We start from the raw sequence: 17,814 nt of genomic DNA on the forward strand, positions 1-17,814 counted from the left end.
AATTTGAAGTTTTTCAAAGCCACTGTGGATCCTGCATCAACCCTGCAGGAAAAAAAAAAAAAAAAAGAAAAAAAAAAAAAGGAAAAAGAAAGAAAAAAGAAGAAACAAAAAAAAGAAAGAAAGAAAAAAAAAAAAAGAAAGAAAGAAAAAAACCAAACCAAAACCAACCTTTTGTTTGTTTTTGTTTTGTCTGTCACACTTTTTTTTTTTTTTTTGGTTGTTCTCAATTGTAATTGTTTTGGGTTTTTACTTTTTTTTTGTTGTTGTTGGCTGGTTTTTGGACTCTACTGCACCCATTGATTTACAAAACATCCAAAATAATAACTTCAAGATATTAAAGCTTTCTTTTTTTTGCGTGTTTTTTTTTTTTTTCCTCTTCAATTCTCTCATCCACTGTTCAGCAGTAATGGTAATAATAATAATAATAATAATAATTACAAAAGAAATCATAATAAAAAACCCAAGTAAGGCCAGATTCTCTCTCTTTATATATAAGTATATATATATAAACAATGGGAAGGGGGAAGGGGAGCACACAGAAGACACCAATGATGCATCTGAAACAACAAATGAGAGTGAAGCAGACATTTATAAAAAAGATGAAAAGGAAAATATTTTGAACATGCACCTCGATTTTACGGCCCTCTACCACGGTGCCGTGTAATTTCTCCCTCGCCCTGTCCGCATCAGCACTATTTTCGAAAGTTACGAAACCAAATCCCTGCATGCAGGAGGGAGAAGGGGGGAAAACAACATGCACATTATTATTTCAGTCAATGACCACTTGTTTGCTTATGTTCTCTCTCTTTAATTTAATATTGTCTTGTCCTCGCTTCATTTCTGTAACATGCAAATTAGAGAAATTATAATTGTATCGAGATGTGCAATAAATAAGCGACAAATGTGAACAAATTTCTCCTGTCAGCAGTTAGATAATACCCTCTGAGAAGTTCAAAGAATGATACCAAAAATACCTTTCTCTATGTCACTACAGAGGAAAATAAATCTAACGATAAGAAAATGAAATTAAAAAGAAACTACAGTGTCTCCACATAGAAAAAAATGAACTAATGAGAAAAGAAAATGAACCACATTTTAATGACATGCAGATCTCTCAACGAAAGAAAAAAAACATGTGCACAAAATTCAACACTGAATGTCAATATACTCTAAAACATTGCCTACTTAATCATGCTGTTGTGATCATAAGAAACATTGTTCCCATGCAACACTAGGGTAACTTAAACTTCTGTCAAATTATACAGCCTTTACTTATTTTTTTATAAAAAGGAAAAAAAAAAAGAAGAAGAAGAAAAAAAAAGGAAAAGAAATAAAAAGAAAACCACCAACAAAACCAAAGCACTTTTGGAACAAAGCATAAACTTTCTTGTATCAACAGATCAAATAAAATCACATGATGTGAATAGAAAAAGAAACTCTGATAAAGGAATAAAAATGCAAATGTTCAAATAAGTTCAACTGGTTCATTTACTGTTTCTCTATAGTACTTTCCACATATAGAACATGCAGCTGGTAGAACTCCAAAATCCCATCTTACTGGGACAGGAGAATACTCAACAAATACGAAATTCTGCTTTGCTTTTTAATATTAGGCTAAACAAACATTTCCAATCCCACTGAAATTCTTTTTCTTGTGCTAAGTTACATTAAACACTGTTACAACGGTAAATACTTTTGAAAGAATCACATACGGAGAACCATTTGAGAGCCATACACCAACCCCTTGAAGTCATTCTTGTATCAGTTCTACAATGCCTTTGCATGCTTTCTCAGTGATCCCAGTAAGCAGCCTTCTACATTCTACATTTTGTGTTTCCTAACATAAAACATGTGCAAGTCATACATGGCTGCTTTATACTTAGGCATTGCTGCACCTAGCTCCAGTGCTACTCCACCTTTTTTCTTTCCTGTAACTTCAGCTTGAATTACAAGTTGAAGCTTTTCCCTGTGTTGCTCCTCAGCCATCCACCATCTCACCTCATTCTCCATTTCATTCCCTAAGTTTTGTGGGCCATAGTCACACACCTACTCCCAGCTTTTTTACTCCTTATGTATACAGTGACTGATTAAATAAAAAAACCAAACCCCAAACAAACAAAACAAACAAAAAATAACAAAAAGGAAAAATACATGTGTGCATTTACGTACACATTTGACATAAAAAGGAGATTAAACACAAAACAAAGGTAAGAGAAACACCAAGCACTGAGAAAAAACAATGGATATGAACTGCAAAACTAATTAAATGGCAATCCATGAAAAAAACTTAAGGAACTAAGTTATTTCACCAGCTTGGAAGAACACATTTATTTGTGCCAGTTTGGAACACAAGAGTGACATTTATATACAATAGCAGTTTATATTCCATTCTCTGCAAAGTAGCTTAAGCACATTGTCTCTTACTCTATTTTTTCTTTTTTAAAGCCACTCAAAAGGCTGAGCTCAGAAGTGCTCTATCAGCAGTTCCACTTCTGGCTGAAGCCATTCTGAAAACACCTGATTCCACACATTTTCTCCACTCTACTCTCCAGAATTTTAGCACAAAGCCACGACCTCTCTTGTCACAAGACACTGAGGATGTAACTCTCTTTTGCCCAAAGCATCAGGAGTGTTGAAAGTAAATCCCCCTCCTTGGTACTAATCCCTTTTTTTAGATGCCTGCATAGGCTTTTCTTCTACCTAAATCCACCCTCAACTTAAAACTTTTCTTTCTTCTTTAACTGCTTCTTCCCATCTTGTCAAAGCTCCATAAAATAAAGGTCATCATTTAAGCTGTCATGAAGAAAATTTCACAGCAGGAAACATCAGTGACACCATCAATCCAACCACCATGCAGGAGCATAAATTCCCCCAGTTCTATTGCTCTCCCCTCTCCTCCTTGCTGAACAACTGCCCCTGCTCAAAATTGCAAACATTTGGTGCTGGTTTGAATTGGTCTTCTTGGCTCACAACATTACCAGTTAATTATTTTTTTAGTTAGTTGGGTTTTTTTTAAACAACTAAAGGGAAAGATAAAAACCTAATTATGTTTAAAACTGAGAAAGAGATATAAAGTGGAGGCAGAAGCCAAGATAAGGCAGGAACTTCAAAGATTCTGAAAAGAATATTCAGTGTAATTTTTTTCATTTCTTGTATTGTACATATTCTCATAATTAACTGTATTTAAATTAAGCTCTTATTATTTATGCAAACCTTTAATTTTATCTAGCTGACACAGGAACTCAACCACAGAACACAGACCCACTCACCATCCAGGCAACTAGCTACACAAACACATTATCAATAACTTCACATCCAGCTCGCTCAACAGCTACTTTACATTAGTGTGCTCTCTATTTTATTAACCAGTAGTGCACATTTCTGCATTTGATTTTTAAGGTCTGTCAGATGATTTAATAACAGCCAAGTAAGTAGGTGAAAAGTCTCTGATTTAATTTGGCAGGTGCTTTGGAGCACTTCTCATTTGATGAAACATATGGCAATGTAAGATAGACTAGTTACATATACATGCATTTATGAAAGTGTGTATGTAATGTACAGCTGTAGAGAGTATTAATTTACAGCTGCAACAAAATGGCACTTGTTGATCCTGTATCTTGGCAGCCTTGCAGTTGTGCCTGAGTCAAAAGCCATTTGCAGCTCTGTGGAGAGCTCTGATGATGAACAAGCAGAGTAGCGTTAGAATATGCACAGTAATGGAAGCTGTACTACAAAATGCCTTCCAAGAGGAGTGGCAAAGGCATAGAAAGATACATTAGCAGCAAATTTTAACATTACTTCAATCAATAGCTTCAGGAATTGGCAAAGCTAAGCCTCATTTAAGACAGGTTGTAAGAAAGATCCCCATCAAACCAATACTGAAATTTATCCAATTCTTAGAAAGAGTTCCAGAAGTCATCAGTGCTGCCGTACAATTCTAGCAACGTTATCTTAATTATGATGATGCTCCCAAACAAGCAGAAATTTGTAGTATGAAGCTTTTATTTTTATTTTATTTTTAAATGCAGATCCTCCCTTCTACAAACTTAATTTATTCTTTATGGTGGTACTGCACCATTATGTTTTTTGCATATGCAATTTCATTTTTCTTAACTACTATGGGATGAAAAAGAGCTTACTTTTGTTGGGTTTTCAAGAGTCTTTTTCAACATTAACATTGGAATAAAAAGAAATAAACAAACCCAGAAACATACAAAATAAATAACCTAGCGGTTCCTTTATGCCAAACTACAGCTAGAAGCAAATTTGAATTTTGATCCTGCAAATTTTGTTTTTACCTGTACTCAGTTTGAGACCACTTAGTAGTCCTTTCAGTTTCAGTGGGATTTTATGAAAACATAGATAAGCACTGCCAGGAATGGGACTTTAATCTGGTGCATCTTAAATCCTACAGAATGGACATGAAATGATCAGATTAAAAAAAAAAAAGAAGAAGGAAAAGAAAAAGAAAATATAAAGAAAAAAAAAATCCTCTTATTCCTGATCTTAATTCCTAATCAATTCATCTTATTCCTAATACCACTTTTAACTTGTCTTTTCATTGAGAGAATCTTACTGCACCTCTGCAAATCAAAACACTACACAGCTTTACCTGAAACAGCTCTATATAAGGTGAGAAGTAACATACAGAAGCAAAGAGATGCACTGCAAAACTGTTTTAAGTATCTCCAGCAGCTAACCCAGCAGCAGTGTGGATGCACCAACCCAGCACTGCATAGTGTTTAACACTATTACTGTTTTGTAGGAGAAGGGTTGTTTTTGGATAGATTTAGAGGAGCATAGGGATGGTTTGCCTTTGCTCAAACTAGAGAAAGCTATGTTTTGTCTTTGACTCTGAGAACAATGTAAACACCTTGTAACTGAAGGAGAGAAACTAGGAAGAATTTGGTTGGATGTGTTAAATTACTGTTTTGTTATTTTGACCTATTGTATGCCTTAATTACACATATGGCAGTATGACCAATTGAGATGTGACACATGTGCCTTCTGAGACGACTATGTAACTTTGCTGTATTACATAATAAACATCTTTGCCCTGAAAGCATTGCACAAGGCAAATATAACATCAATATAAAATCTATATTATTACAGTATTTTATATTATTGACATTGAAAAAGAATAGGTCTTAAGAGTGTCTAAACCAGAGTGTGTAATTGAAGGCGGGACATTAAAAGAGGAAAACGTCTTCCTTGTGAAATCCTTTCTAGGTGCTGGTTTCTAGCACAAGGCACTGGATGTTTTCACTACTGCAAGACCACTATTAAAAAACCTCAGTTCAGGAATACCTCCTCACCCCACTCCCAAATGCAGTTAAAAAGCCTTCTGCTTAGGCAGTCTGAGCCTGATGTGACAGTTAAAAGCCCTACATGTGTACAATGTCATGGCTCAACAAAGGTATAAACCACCATCATCTCTACTCAGCTCCACTTCATTTTCCACAGCACCAGGCAAAGGTGGAATGTCTTTGGAAATTTATAGCACTACCCAGCGGGAGCAGTTTCTAGACAGGCAACGTTTTCTGCAAACACTATTGAACAACCATAATTTAATGATAATAAATTTCAACTACAGTAGGAGATTCTAAGCGCCTCAGCTCCATAAATTTTGGTTGTTTACTGAAAAAGTGGTAAACATTCCAATATGGTTAGGGCAAGCAGACAAGAGCACTAATTAATAAATGTCAGAATAATTTTGGAATATAAACCAGAAAACTTCAGCTACTATATATACATAAAGTGATGGCTTTAAGTTTAGGATATGCATACAAACACCCTAAGGGAATGTAAATATATCTGATCTAGGAGACACTGATGATGTATCTGATTCTTAAATGACAGATTGTAGTACAAGAGGAAAATAAGTCTGTGGCTAATAATAAATCATATATGAGAGTTACAGGAAGACTGAAACAGCGGTGGATAAATATTCTAGTGTGACATGGCAGGAGAAGGAAAAAGCTACTACTATGTGTATGACAAACATAAACCTTCATAATGCAGCTGATGTCATAGGTGAGCATACTGATGCTGCTAGTGCAGTCACAGCCATTTTATCTTGCTTTATTTCTTAAATATTGAAGTATGCATTTAAGGCAAAGTAATTGAAAAATACTCAGCATTTGCAATACAATAACTTTTCATCAGGAAACGTTAAAACAGATTGCTTTCAAAGGGTTGGTGTACTGAAGCTTTGACTGCAGGAAAACATCTGCACTCAGATAATCGGGAACAATCACATATTTTCTCAGCTAATTCCTAATGAGGACAGTTATTAAGTATCATCTTTCATTTCAACAGGGGTAAATAAAAACACCTCTCCTAATACAAACCTGCCTACAAATATCTGTAATGTAAGTATGGAATCATCTTAATGAAAAATAAAAAAGATAATTAGCACTGAAGACTAAAGACAGCAGAAATCAACATTTCCATTAAAAAGATGACAGTTTGGTGTAGTTAAAATTACCCCCTTTAAAAGATACAAAGAAGTCTACCGATTTTCAGGCTGCTTAGGAAACTAAATGACATCTCAGAAGATGTTTTCTCTATTATGGACTTTCAGACATAACTTTTTACAGCAGGGCAGTTGTTTTCACTTACTCCTATAAACATTTTAACCACATTTTGAAATTCCATGAATGAATTGAACTGCTTACCTTTGAGCCTCGCTCATTAAAAATAATTTCAACGTCTAAGATTTTACCAAATTGCTGCAAAGAAACAGAAAATAAACATCAAAATTAGGTAAGTGCAATGCTTCTTTTACATACAGTACATATGTGTTGTTTTGGGTTTTTTCTTCCTCTCAGAAAATGGTGCACCACATCAGAATGTTAAAAAAACAAAAAGGCAAAGATAGTCAGGCACCAAAAAAGACAATGCTGAAGAGAAGTCAGATTAATATCACAACTAAATGACACATATCATTGCACTTGTGCCTTCACACCTAGTAGGGTGCTGGCATCACAGGTCTAACATACATAATACTGGATTACTTTGCTTGGAGTGTAAGAAAGACAATTAACAAAACAGGATTAACAGCTGTGGGAACACTGCTGCCATCTCTCCTCATCCTTCCCTCTGAAGAACCTTTGTTTCTGAAGACTTTTGGCACCTGCTTTCCAGGACATGAAAAGGAGTTTGGTTACCTCTGCTTTACAGGAATAGGATTGTACCAACTAGGAGTTTTGTTGCTGGCTTCAGGGAGCGAGGATTTCTCACTACAAAGGGATAAGCATCACTCTCCTAAGTAATTCTTGTCTTACTAGAGTGTAATTTGGAAAACTAGAATGGATATTTACTTGTTCAGAAATTTTCCCTGCTCACAATTACATGTTAATTATAATATTAGAAGTAGCTGCTATTACTACTGACATTACAACAGTACTCACAATCATTAGATATGATTCAGACATGCAAAACTTGATCATAGTTGCTATCCTAAAGCAAAAGGCTCTGTTGGACTGAAGTCAGTATTTGTTTGGCTCCGGTTGTGTTCAGTTAGAGCACTCTCTCATGTGATACTTTCATTTCACATGTCATTAACATGCAGTATGGATCAGTGTTAACACTCAAAAGTGTTACAATGTATTAAACAAAAAGGTAAAAATCAGAAGCAGCAAAATAAATAGTAACCAAAAGATTCCAAAGACCCTCTCTGAGATGAGCCCACGCTTCATTTTGGTAAGATATAAGAATTCCAGGCCAGAGAGGATAGTGTTCCTTTCTCCAGCTTATTAAAGTGTTTCAAATTGGTTATGAAAAATCAACCACCATTTGTTATCCCTTGGCTCATTTTATGTTCTTGCATTCACTAATTAACGTTTTAACTGCAACTTCAGTCTATAAGCAGACATTGACTTAGTGTTTGACCAATCCTCATCTGCTGTATTTATAGTCATCTGCTGTGTGTGTAATGTGGTCATGGTGCAGCATTACCACACCTCATATCAGATATTTCAAACCACACTTGCAGATATTTTCTCTCAATACAGAAGCAAAAATTTTACTGTCACCAAGACATTCTAAGGCTGAAACACTCCAGCCATTCTCCAGTGTTAGTGTTTTGAGACCTAAGATTTAGAAATAATGGAAAAACCCCACAGCTTTTATTCACTTCAAAATGACTCCAATCCCTTTAAAAAAAATAAAATCTTCCATTTAATGTACTTTCAAATAAAATCCAGCTATATTAAGTGGTTTGTTTAATTTAAATAAATTTGCATCTTTTTCTCCAGAGGGTTAATTATTCTGCCTTCTGCTATTTCACTGATGAGCTGTAGTAGCATTTAGAGGGAAGGTTACTTGTAGTTAAGTCAGACATGGCAAAGAAGACACTCTCATTTCTCAATGCCGTACTATGTTTATTTTTCCAGGGACTTTCCTTCACTTCATAGAAATAATTACTGAGAAAACAATGCCTTAACTTACATCCAAAAACATTAGAGGAGCTTAAAAATCTGATCTAAATGTGAAAGATGGGAAGAAGTAGGGTGCCATGAAGTGCTTGATGGTGCACTGTATAGCAAAGTGTAATGTAGAAGTGAATTAAGCTTTAATGTGTCAGAAATAGGAAAGCAAAAGTAACATAAATATCTAACAGTACTAACCTGAAAAAGGAAAAACTAGGTTCTAAGAGCTGATCAGGACTATGTCTAGATTTTATTTAGTGACATATCATTCTAAGAGTTCTTGGAGCAGGGAGAAGAAACCCTGTCTAACTTCTCATAGTTATGCGGCCAAAATTGATGGCACATATGAGACGTGTGGAACACAGCCAAGGTACTTAAAGATAGCTAATAGCCTGGGAAGAGGGAAAAAAAGAATGAAAGACTTTACACAAAAATACTGGCAACAACTTTAGAAGATACAGGCATACAAGACCTGTGGGGATGGGTGAGAACTCGTACTCCTGGACTTTCTGCTTAAATTCAGCCCAAGTCTTCTATAAACTTGAGTCCCTTGTTCAAGAGGTCAAACACTACTTTATATCACACCTTCCCAAATCAATAAATACAGACATATATGCAGCAGTGTACAGTAGGAATATAGATTCATTCAATAGCTTAAACCAATGGAGATAGCCTTTTATTGAATGCCATGCACACAGTGCACCCATCTGTATCACATACAGAAGAATCAGTAGCATTTTTTTTCCCAGTTGTGACTGCCAAATCAGACGTTTGGTTACAAATAAATCAATCAGTCTTTACTGATAATAGTTCAACAGCCTACACCAGAGATACTGCGCTCACTGTTGCCTGTTATATAAAATACCTATGGCAATGCAAATATGAAAAAGCAGAAACAAATGATGAGTACTTACACCAAACATTTGTCTAAGATCTGGATCCCGGAATCTGAATGGTATATTTGAGACGTGAAGCCTTTTTGGCTGTGATTTGTTTTCTGTGTTTTCAGAAGATTGTGTCTGTTGCTGGCCATCGGTCTGTGCTGCATCATCTGTCTGCTAAAAGGGTAAAGCAAAATAAAGTAAAGTACACTAAGTATGTCTGCCATTTTGGAAACAAACTGAGGGTGGGCTTAAGTTCTTAAAAAAAAAAAAAAGAGGAATTAATTCTGCTCAAAGGTATTGAAGAATATCAGAAATTGAGATACATGGAAATAAAATCCATTTCTGTACCATCCAAACAGTGTAGCTTTTCAAGGATATCTTTAATATGGATTTGGAATAAACTGGAAAATAGGAAGGAGGTTATTGTTTATTGATTCTCTTTGCTAATTTTCAAAAATTAATAAATATATCTCCTTACAAAACAAGGCTGCTGAAATCCCTTTAACCTCATCAGTGGCTGCCAAAAGAAGAAACTGAGTCTCCACATCCAAATAGCCTACTCGCAGATGCAAGCCATAAACTTTCATATAAGATTAATACTTTCATTCAGGGGCCACTGAGACTTCCACACAGAAGGCAGGTTGTACATCACATCCTAGATGCCCCTTAGTAAGCAGTGCTGGTTGGCACTAGAGTGTCATTATGTCTAGAAAAATGGTCACCATTATGGAAAAGGCCTTGAGTGGTGAAAGGGCACAGAAGTATAAGCAGTGGTGAAGGTTGTCTGATGAGGGGCAAAGCTGTACAGATTTTCTTTCTCATCACCATAAAGTCATGGCATAGTTGTTCTTACAGAGGTAGTGTTCCCTAATTTAAAACCAGTAGTTTATAATTGAAGGACATTTCTGTGTATTACAATTTCACAAACAATTTGAGAGATTGAAAATGTATTTCCCTCCATTTCAAGATTAAATCTAGCCAAAACTAGTCTATCTGTATACTATAGAAATTTCTCATCTGTCTTCTTTAATTCTATCATACAGTATCTAATCATTTAATCAAGCATTGCGCATACAGCACACATTCACCAGGAAATGATTTTGGGTAGGTACATAAACCAGTGTGGCTATTTTCTCTAGCACTGGTAGAAGAGATTTGGAAGAAAAGAAGAGGAAAAAAAATAGTTGAATGAAACCACAGTGATCATCTTACAGCTGTTCCTCTATTTTCTTTGTCCTTCCTCTTCTTTCCAACCATATTAATCTTCCAAGTATTCATTTTTGTCTTGTGTTCTAAAGCTACAGTTCAGCTTGTCTTTCTTTTTTTTTTCCATTAACAAAAAAAAACAACAAAACACACACACACACACAAATAAAAAAGAAGAAATTTCCCATTTCTTGCTAGTATCAAATTTCTTTTAAGAGACAACACTTTAAGCAAAATAGGAATAATTAAGTAAAACAAACCTTACCATACGGTTTTAGTACCAATAAGCCTGTTGAAGAAGCAAAAGAACTTAAACAGAATGCATCACTTATATCAGCAAAAACTACATATACATTTAATTCCAGCAAACTAAACTGAACATCACCTTCCCCAGTAAATGCAAATGTTCAAAAACTGAGAGCATAAACATCTACATTTTCCTGTACTGCCTATACTTCCGTGCTAAGAACTCTTGACAATGAAAGTTCCTCAGCATTTCTGCAGAAGCATCCATTCCTCAGCAGTGCCTACATCTCATGTGACACCCTGATACTCATGCACAAACTTCTCTGTGCCTTGGAAGGGTTCTCAAGTGATGCAAACAATGATCTGGGAACAGCTCAAGTGTAAATCTGAAACTGAATCAGTGTCATCACATCTCTTTATCTTCTGCTCCCTGAACTCACAGGCAGAGTCCCAGAAACGAAATAGTTCATCTGCATAAATTTCTATTGATTTAAATACTAAACATAGCTGCTAAGAGACAAATCCATGTTCCACATTATTCTCCTGATATCTAAAACCAACTCAGAAATCCAAAGTTTTGATTTTAGGCAACTATTCCAGCCCTAGGCGCTGCAGAGATTGCTCTCTACCACCTTCAGGCCTTAAAATGAGAGAAATATAAAGGAAATTTGGTGTATGAGAGCAGGTGGGGGGATGAGTAACTGGAAACTCTTGAAATATAAAACTCCAGGAGAATTTAAGGTCAATTAGAGTAATATGAAGAGAATTAAAGAATTTTGAAGGTGCTGTTTAGCTTTAGGAAGAAAGGGTGCCCCAGGAAGAAATTACATAATAAGCATACTGTATAAATGCAAATTGGAAAAAGTAATTTCTGTTCATTGTGTTAATATAAATGATGAAAAACAAGGACTAAGAAGACTCAACTGTGCACTATTAGCATGCCAAAACATTAGAAGCAACTTATGTACCAAGAGAAGCTGAACAGATATATTCCCAACAAAACCCCAGCAAGGCTTCTGAAGACACTAAACTAAACTAGGGGTGAAGCAGGCAAATGCAAGTACTGTGATTTTCTGGGTATTTCTCTTTGATTTTACCACTTTCATTCGCAGAAGCCTGAAATTTACAGTTTCAGCAAAGAAAGGTTCAGAGTTTGGGCATCGAGAATTGAAATCCTGAACTTCACAGCTGTCAAAGATCCATACCTGCAAATGCCCTTAAAGAAGTTTGTGGCATACATTAACAGAACTAAACCATTTAAAATGCATTATAAGGCTCATCAAAGTAACAGACTCTTTATAAAGCATATTACCACCTAGAAATCTGCAGATGTGCCTAGGAGATCCGAAGACCAACAACTGCAAATTGAAATCGGAATGTGAAGCTTACATGAACATTTCCAAGTAACACCATGGAGGTAAAACAGAAACAGGACAAGCCGGATTTTGCAAAATCTCAGAAAGGTTAAGTTTCAAAGCCCTGTGGACTCAAAGAGCTAGAATAGAATTTACCTTACACATAAATACTACATTTCAAGAGAATATTTTCCTACCTAGAGGATTTAAAGACCGTTGTTCGATATTTCTCTAGAAATTAATTGAAATTAGTATATGGCATTAACCTTGCTACATCCTTGAAGTCCTGTACACAAAATGTACAAGTCCTGATCTGTTATAGGTTCAGTCTCATTCAATATCCTCTCTCCTGACTCAGTCAAGCAAATCATTACAATTTATGCAAAATAAATACACACACCCCCAAGCATTACCATTACACAGAGATGACACAAAACAGAGTATAGTCTCCGCATTTTTCCACACAACCTAACTTTCTGACTACAAAGCTGCATTTACCTTCACACATCCAAAAGCCATTCATTTAAACTTTGTGAAGAGATCATAATTCATAAGCCAACTAGTCAACACATTTCACCCCTGAAACTATCTTCTGTCTAGTGCTCCTTCTTTTTCCTTTTTCCTATAGAAAACAGCAGTGCAAATTCATGTACAACTTGTAATCCATAACAGTCTATTTTGTGGAACTGCTCTTTAACCAGTGATTTTTTATGCTGCATTTATGCAGTTTCTTCAGGCCAGGTAAGCACCTCACATTTGATGTTTTTGAACAGCATTTTCATTTTTTTCCACACCATACCTAAAATTTATCAAGAGTATTTAGAATTCTACTCCTGTCCTGCAATGTGCTCACAGACCTTCCCAGCTTGGTGTTGTCGCAGATTTGATAAGTATACACTATTCCATCATTCAGATCATTAATGAAAATGCTGAAAAACACTGAGTCACCACAAATCCCTGCAGACCTCCTTCTCATAAATCTTTTCATTTTGATGGTGAGCTGCTTAAACAAAGCTCCCAGTTTTCCACCCAGCCTACTGACCATATTTCCCAGCTTGAATAGACTCACGGCTTCTGTGAAAGTGTCAAAGCCTTATGAAAAGTGAAACACAACATTCAAGGCTTTTCCTTTGTCCACAATCCATTCCAGATGTAAAAGACTGCATCTTATTGACAAATCTGTGCTTATGGCTATTCCTCTTATAACAGCATGTTTTTAAAAGCAGTGTGCCTTTTACTTACAATCATGGAATAGAAACATCGAATGCACTGGGTTTAAAGTCTCCTCTAGAAGACATCTAGACCATCATCCTCAACTAGATCAAGTTGCTCAGAGCCCCATCAAATCCGACCTTGAATGTCTCCAGGGATGGGGACTCCACCACCTCTCTGGGTAACCTGTTCCACTGTTCCACCACCCTCACAGTGAAGAACTTCTTCCTAACGTCCAATCTAAATCTACCCTGCTCTAGGGTAAACCAAGATGTAAAGCTGCAAATAAACTGGGAGCTGAAAGCAGTGGTAATACAGTCCCTCAGTGCTGCACGAGATCGATGGTAACTGCAGGTTCTCAGAATCCTCAGAATGACTACAGCTTGGCTTTTCTCCCACACATGTCAGTCAGCACTCTATCAGGTTAGTTTGTAGCTGTGAGGTGTAAGGTGTCATTTGCCATCTTCACCAAAAGGTCATTTGTACTGGTTTGCTACATGACTCTGGTTCCACTGAGAAGGTACTTCTAATTTTAAAAATCTAATAAACAGTTACAGATTTTTAGCAGATTATTAATGATAATGCCCAGAAGGAATCAGAGGATGAAAACTTTGGCATCCTTAGGCATCCTTTCGACAGACACTGCTGCAAAATCTTCCCCATCTAAAAAACATTTGTTACAGATATTTATTAATACACAATTGCAAATTTTCAGCAGCATTTTATGTCATGAATGTTAAAATAAGTTGCTGAAACTTGAATCCTTTAATGACTGCTGATTGCATTTGCAGGCACTTCATACAGAATTGAGATGCTCAATTTTCCATAGTAATTTCTAGCTCAATCGATATATATGAGCTAAACCAGTTTAATCTTGGTGAAATTGAATTTAGGTATGGACAATATTCAGAGAAACTCCTGCAAGGAATGCCTACATCTACCCAGAAATATGTCCTCATATGTCAATTTTAATTTATCATTTCAGGGAATAAATACTCTTCTATGTCTTAAGATCCTCTATCATGTTATTATTAGCCTTTTATAGTTCTCTTAATAGTTCACTTTTCTCCTAACCTTTGTTCAACCTTGTTCAACAGGTACATATCTCCATTTTAATAAAAATCCTGGTTTGCCTTATCATCTCATAAATATTGAGAAGCTATTTAACACAAAAAAAAAGGAGACTGTAGATCTATGCCCTCAGAGAAACAAACATCATGAAACTGACTTACTGAGTTAGCCAATTGAAATCAAATGGATACGCTCTTAATGGAATACCTCTGCTCTGAGGATAGGCTGAAGGAGCCTAGAGAAGAGAAGAAGGAGAAAAGACGACTCCTTAGGGACCTTAGAGTTGCCTTTCAATACCTGAAAGGATCCTACAGGAAAGCTAGAGAGGGACTTTTCATAAGGGTGTCTAGAAACAGGACAAGAGGGAATGGTTTTAGGCTGAGGCACAGCAGGCTTACACTGGATTTTAGGAAGTTCTTCAGTACAACGGTGATAAGACTCTGGAATAGGCTGCCCAGAGAGGCTGTGGATGACTCCTCCCTGGGGGTGTTCAAGGCCAGGCTGAAGGAGGCTTGAGCAGCCAAGTCTAGATGAGAGGTATCCCTGCCCATGGCTGGGAGGTTGGAGTAGATGATTGCTAAGGTCCCTTCGAACCTGAACCATTCTATGATTCTATGACTAATATTGCATCACATTAATATTTATTACTGAAATTAGCAAATCAGTTACCAGAGGTCTCAATGATAACAGGAAAGATTTTAAGAAAACAAGTAGTAAAGTCAGATGCCCTTGGATACAATGTTTTATTACAGGATATGAAATAAGTCTCAAAATGTACTCCAAGGGAAGAAAAAAAAAAAAAGAGAGAGAAAAGCCTTCACTAGTCTGCATTCAGAAAACATATTTTACAGGAATCTGTCTCAACTAATTTTCTCTCTCATCAGTATATTCCCCACCTAGGTGACACATACCCCTTGCCATTTCTGCTCAAATCATAGGCTGCTTTCTGGTTCCTATTCCACCACATATTATCAGTTATAAAACATTAAAGAATCTTACTACATCACAGCATTGAAAACTATTATGAAAGGGACAAATACAGAAAAAGAAGACCAAATTCTCACATACACAGAAATAAATTGAGATTAATTCCATTTAGTGAGCTACTGAAGGTTTAGGTGGTTGAACAAATCAAAACTGAAGCCATTCCTACAGGTAAACAAAATTAAAAACCACCAGTATCACAGTATCACTTAGGTTGGAAAGGACCTTGAGGATCATGGAGTCCAACCTATCAACACAGACCCCATGACTAGACCATGGCACCAAGTGCCACGTCCAATCTCCCCTTGAACGCCTCCAGGGTCGATGACTCAACCACCTCCCTGGGCAACCCGTTCCAATGACGAATGACTCGCTCGGTGAAGAACTTCCTCCTCACCTCGAGTCTAAACCTCCCCTGGCGCAGCTTGAGACTGTGTCCCCTTGTTCTGGTGTTGGTTGCCTGGGAGAAGAGGCCAACCCCTTCCTGGCTACAACCACCTTTCAGGTAGTTGTAGAGGGCAATGAGGTCACCCCTGAGCCTCCTCTTCTCCAGGCTAAACAATCCCAGCTCCCTCAGCCTCTCCTCATAGGGCTTGCGTTCAAGGCCTCTCACCAGCCTTGTTGCCCTTCTCTGGACACGTTCAAGTGTTTCAATGTCCTTCTTAAACTGAGGGGCCCAGAACTGGACACAGTATTCAAGGTGCAGCCTAACCAAAGCAGAGTACAGGGGCACAATGACCTCCCTGCTCCTGCTGGCCACACTATTCCTAATGCAGGCCAGGATGCCATTGGCCTTCCTGGCCACCTGGGCACACTGTTGGCTCATATTCAGGTGGCTGTCGATCAGCACCCCCAGGTCCCTCTCTGTTTGGGAGCTCTCCAGCCACTCCGACCCCAGCCTGTAGCTCTGCATGGGATTGCCGTAGCTAAAGTGCAGCACTCAGCACTTGGACTTGTTGAATGCCATCCCATTGGACTCTGCCCACCTGTCCAGTCGGTCGAGGTCCCTCTGCAGAGCCTTTCTACCCTCTAACTGACTAACATATGCCCCCAAATGACAGAATGAGTGTACAGAAGGTGTATTCTCAGACACCAGCATATGGGAAGCCAGTGAAGCCACCCTTGTAAAGAGAGTGTTTCAGAAAATAAATTTGTATTTCATGTAAGATACTTTCAGTATAAATATATTGTGTACTTCTCAACCCAATTCACCACCAGGATAGTTAAAAGTTAAACTATTGATTTGTAATGAAATGAATGAACCTCTGTTCTTTGGAAGACTGAATTCAAGTTCTCAGAAGTCTTCACACCAAAGTTAGGTTCTTAAAAAGCAATGAAAACCATGGGATATTTCCTTTGGCCAGCCCAGTTTTTTTGCAGCTGCCACCACTAGCAGTTCTTCCATTTTCAACGACAGAAGGTTAGGTGCAATGAAAAATGAGGAGTGTGTTACGCTGCAAGTTTTTGCCTTAGTAGCCTTTGCCAAGAGCCTATCCAGTCCTTTAGGAGCTGCTTCTCCTTTTTGACAAGTGAACTACCAAGAGTCTTAGGTCCTGCCATCTCACAGCCAAAGAACACATCTCCCAGTGTGCTGCCTCAGGATCATTCTGCACAATCGATTTCTGATATCAGGGAAAAGAAAAAAACAAACTAAGGCAATAATCTCTAATTTCCCAAAAAGCTGTAATTTAACAGAAAAGAAACCTTTTCTAAAACATTTTAGCAAATAATTTTTTTCTCATTCCAATCCATATATTTTTCCCAAGAATTAAAACAAAAAAAACCAAAACCAAAACCACAGATGAAGAAAATTGGTAACCAAGATATTTTTCTGGATAAAATAGAATCTAAAATTTCCTAATTTTCTGGGGGAGAGACTATTCACAAAGACACCTAGCACTATGACAAGAGATAATGGCTTTAAACTAGAGCAGGGTAGATTTAGATTCATTAGGAAAAAGTTCATTACTATGAGAGTGGTGGAACTCTGGAATAGGTAGCCCAGGGAGGTGGAGGCCCTGTCCCTGGAGACATTCACAGTTAGGCTTGATGGGGCTCTGAGCAACCTGATCTAGTTGGGGATGTCCCACCTTGCTGCACGGGGTTTGGACAAGATGACCTCTAGAGGTCCCTCCCAATCCAGTGCATTCTATGATTCTAGTTGGGAGAATATATCATCTCCTTCCACCTTTTTTCCAGGCCTTCCTAATCCAAATTCACAATATATTACACCCTGAAATACATTCTTCGGGGAAAAATAAAAAAAACAAACCTGTATGCTTGAAAACCTTCATCCAGCTCTAATACAAACCCATTTCCCAGGTTACCCCTGAGTGGACACAAGAGTGTCATCTCCCATCCTTCCTCAGCACTTGTGGCAAAGTCATAGCATGCAATAACAGAGAATGTTCAGTGAACCTGAAA

The 17,814-nt window shown here is 37.3% G+C and overlaps 1 protein-coding gene across 41 annotated transcripts in view; it reads right to left on the reverse strand.

Moving 5' to 3' along the window:
• RBFOX1 (RNA binding fox-1 homolog 1) overlaps nucleotides 1-17,814 on the reverse strand; it is an 881,269-nt gene that overhangs the window by 95,767 nt on the left and 767,688 nt on the right. For 34 of the 41 annotated variants that reach the window (XM_068147190.1, XM_068147193.1, XM_068147188.1 and 31 more), the window contains 3 exons: nucleotides 9,347-9,490; nucleotides 6,678-6,731; nucleotides 629-721 (listed from right to left, as the gene is read on the reverse strand). In XM_068147190.1, coding sequence (XP_068003291.1) covers nucleotides 629-721; nucleotides 6,678-6,731; nucleotides 9,347-9,490 — 291 coding nt within the window. The remainder of the gene's footprint in view (nucleotides 1-628; nucleotides 722-6,677; nucleotides 6,732-9,346; nucleotides 9,491-17,814) is intronic. The other 7 variants (XM_068147194.1, XM_068147209.1, XM_068147203.1 and 4 more) reach the window with 1 other exon arrangement.

Source organism: Melanerpes formicivorus, unplaced genomic scaffold, assembly GCF_026170545.1.
Source record: "Melanerpes formicivorus ecotype bairdi unplaced genomic scaffold, bMelFor1.0.p_v2 SCAF_14, whole genome shotgun sequence".
Classification (NCBI taxonomy): Eukaryota; Metazoa; Chordata; class Aves; order Piciformes; family Picidae; genus Melanerpes; species Melanerpes formicivorus.